At 42.8% G+C, this 2,437-nt stretch overlaps 1 protein-coding gene across 1 annotated transcript in view; it reads right to left on the bottom strand.

The window, feature by feature from the left end:
* LOC116692788 (uncharacterized) overlaps nt 1-2,437 on the bottom strand; it is an 8,717-nt gene that overhangs the window by 4,277 nt on the left and 2,003 nt on the right. The window contains exons 3-8 of the mRNA XM_032521308.1: nt 2,316-2,417; nt 2,151-2,210; nt 1,995-2,064; nt 1,350-1,515; nt 1,117-1,186; nt 805-960 (exon numbers count right to left, since the gene is read on the bottom strand). Coding sequence (XP_032377199.1) covers nt 805-960; nt 1,117-1,186; nt 1,350-1,515; nt 1,995-2,064; nt 2,151-2,210; nt 2,316-2,417 — 624 coding nt within the window. The remainder of the gene's footprint in view (nt 1-804; nt 961-1,116; nt 1,187-1,349; nt 1,516-1,994; nt 2,065-2,150; nt 2,211-2,315; nt 2,418-2,437) is intronic.

Genomic DNA, 2,437 nt, shown 5'->3' with positions numbered 1-2,437 from the left:
GATAGTCCTTCAACCAATCAGACCAACGATCTGGATGACATAGAAGTGACAGTGGCATCAACGGGTTGCTGCGCTTTGGTGGCGTTTGATGGCCGTTATGTTGAACGTAAACAAGAAGCTGCCTGGTTGCTTCTTTATTGTCATTGTGTTAAACCCGCCAATAACGCGTCAGGTAAATAAGCCAGTTTGTGATTGGTTTCCGCAAAATTGTGAACGGAAGCTGGCAAATTAAATGTGCAGGTTTCCAGACCGAGCTGCAGGGCGAAATTAAATCCCTGGCAGAGTGGGCTGGGTTTATCCAGTCTACAGATTTGGTAGGTAACAACGTGAAAAAATAACCAAATAACTTCTTGAAACATTCGGCACACATCCACCCCGTTGCTATATTTGTGAATGTACTCATTTTACACACTTCCATGGTATAATAGATAGCATTTTTGCCATTTCTGAAAATCCTGCCACATTCAGTCCATTTGGCAGGATTAGCTAGACATACTGCAGACGATACATGAATTAACAAATCCATTTAAGCAATTTCTTTCTCGAAAATAAATTGAGTGCGCTACCAGCTGTTAAAGGCTGATGATGAGTAGTGTTTTTCAAAAACAAAATAATAAAATACTCCCTATGCAGAATGCATTCATTTCCATCTAAAGCTGCCTCATTAAAATATACTACGGTATAACACACACTTATGTCCTGCATGTTTCCCATTCTTGTGTAGATGGTGCTTAGTTTTATCAGCAGGTTATCGAAAAATGCAATAAAAATGGTAAAAACGTGTATATAAGAATGTAGTTTGACCTTGAATGGATGTTTGATGGCCTCTACAACAGTTATCCTAGAGGTCTCTCGGACCAGTGAGGGTTTGCCTAGACGAGCCTCTATGTAGCGCCCGGCCACCGCGGTGGTGTTCCTGGCAGAATACACTCCTGCTGCCAACAGGGTCAACCCAGCAATCTGTGGGGAACAAAAAGACACACACATCTTCAAACATACAGCTGTATAACAGACAAAACCTGAAGTCCAGTGCTTCCCATAATCCTCTGCAGTCCTCCTGTGGCGAAAGTGTGACAAAGTCTGACACAAAGCGTGACAGGTCTGACATGAATTTACCGTGGCTGTGAGTTTGTCCCAGTCAGAGACGAAGGCCCTGAATCCCTCCCCAAACACAGCTCCTGCCGTCCTGCAAGGAACAAAACACAATTATCACACTGACTGCCTCCACTGTGCCAGCTACGCTCACTGCCGCCCTCGGGGATTTTACTTACAGCTGAGAGAGATACAAGGAGATAACATGCCAGTTACTCTGAGGATTAAGGAAAGTGTAAAGTATTTTTTCCTCTCACTTTATAGATTCAAGGACAGTTTGTCTGTGTTCAGCAGCCTTCAGGCGGATCTGTTCCCTGATCAGGTCCGCGTTCTCCCTCTCCACCTGGGCACGGGCTTTGGCCTCTGCTTCAATGCGAAGCAGGTCATTCTTGTGTCTCAGATCCATTTCATGTTCAATGGTAGCTGGTAGGAAAAGATAAAAGATATTAAAAAATGACATGCTTCTGACAGGGCTGAGACTTTGACCTACTTAAATCATGGTGGTATAACTTAACACAGTGCCAAAACTAGAATAAACTGATTTAAAAAGACACAGTTTCTCTTTATTTAATTAATATAACACCATTACAAAAGGGTCTATTTGTGTTTTGTTGTGGTTAAATTAAAGAAAATTCTTTAAACTCCCCTGGGTTGGGTAGTTGTCTTGCAACACAGAGTATGCGCCCCAAAGGAGACTTTAGAAAGCAACAAATCCAACTGTGAGCCCTGTCCTCTCTGAGTCATGAGTATTGATCAACAACCTTATTGACACCTGCAGATGCATTATGGTCATTCTTTGCTTTGGAGAAGCACAAATCCTACTTAGAGTATCTTGAAGTAGGGCAATAAAGAAGTAGTTTATGAATAATAAATGCGGGGGTGAGTTTGGTTTTATCTTCTACCTTTTCTCATGGCCTCTTGCTTCACAACTGATTCCTCTTGTTTGCGGAGGTTCTCTTCATTGAGGAATTGCTGTGGATTAAAAAAAAGAACGTATGAGGAATGCTCCATTTAGGTATTCAGGTGTTCATTTCAAGTGTTGATTTGAAAAGGTTTACCTGTTGCCTGAGCTGGTCATCATACCTCTGTCTGGCAAGCTTGTCTTGATATTGTGCCCTCTGGAGGCGATTTAGAAAATAATTCAATAAATTAAAAATATACAGTATATCTGGTAGGTAAAACAGGTGAAGAAGGGCAAGGTGTGTACGGTGTTAATCCCATACTGCCTGGTTTTGCTTGGTCTCCTCTGCCAGTGTTTTGCGTCTCTCCTCACCTTGGAGGTGGATCTGCTTGCCCTTCAGCTGCTCCACAGCTGCCTCATATTCCTGTTTGGGGGGGGGGGGGG

This window comes from Etheostoma spectabile, chromosome 7 (assembly GCF_008692095.1).
Source record: "Etheostoma spectabile isolate EspeVRDwgs_2016 chromosome 7, UIUC_Espe_1.0, whole genome shotgun sequence".
NCBI classification, from domain to species: Eukaryota; Metazoa; Chordata; class Actinopteri; order Perciformes; family Percidae; genus Etheostoma; species Etheostoma spectabile.
This window is presented reverse-complemented; position numbering and strand designations above follow the sequence as displayed.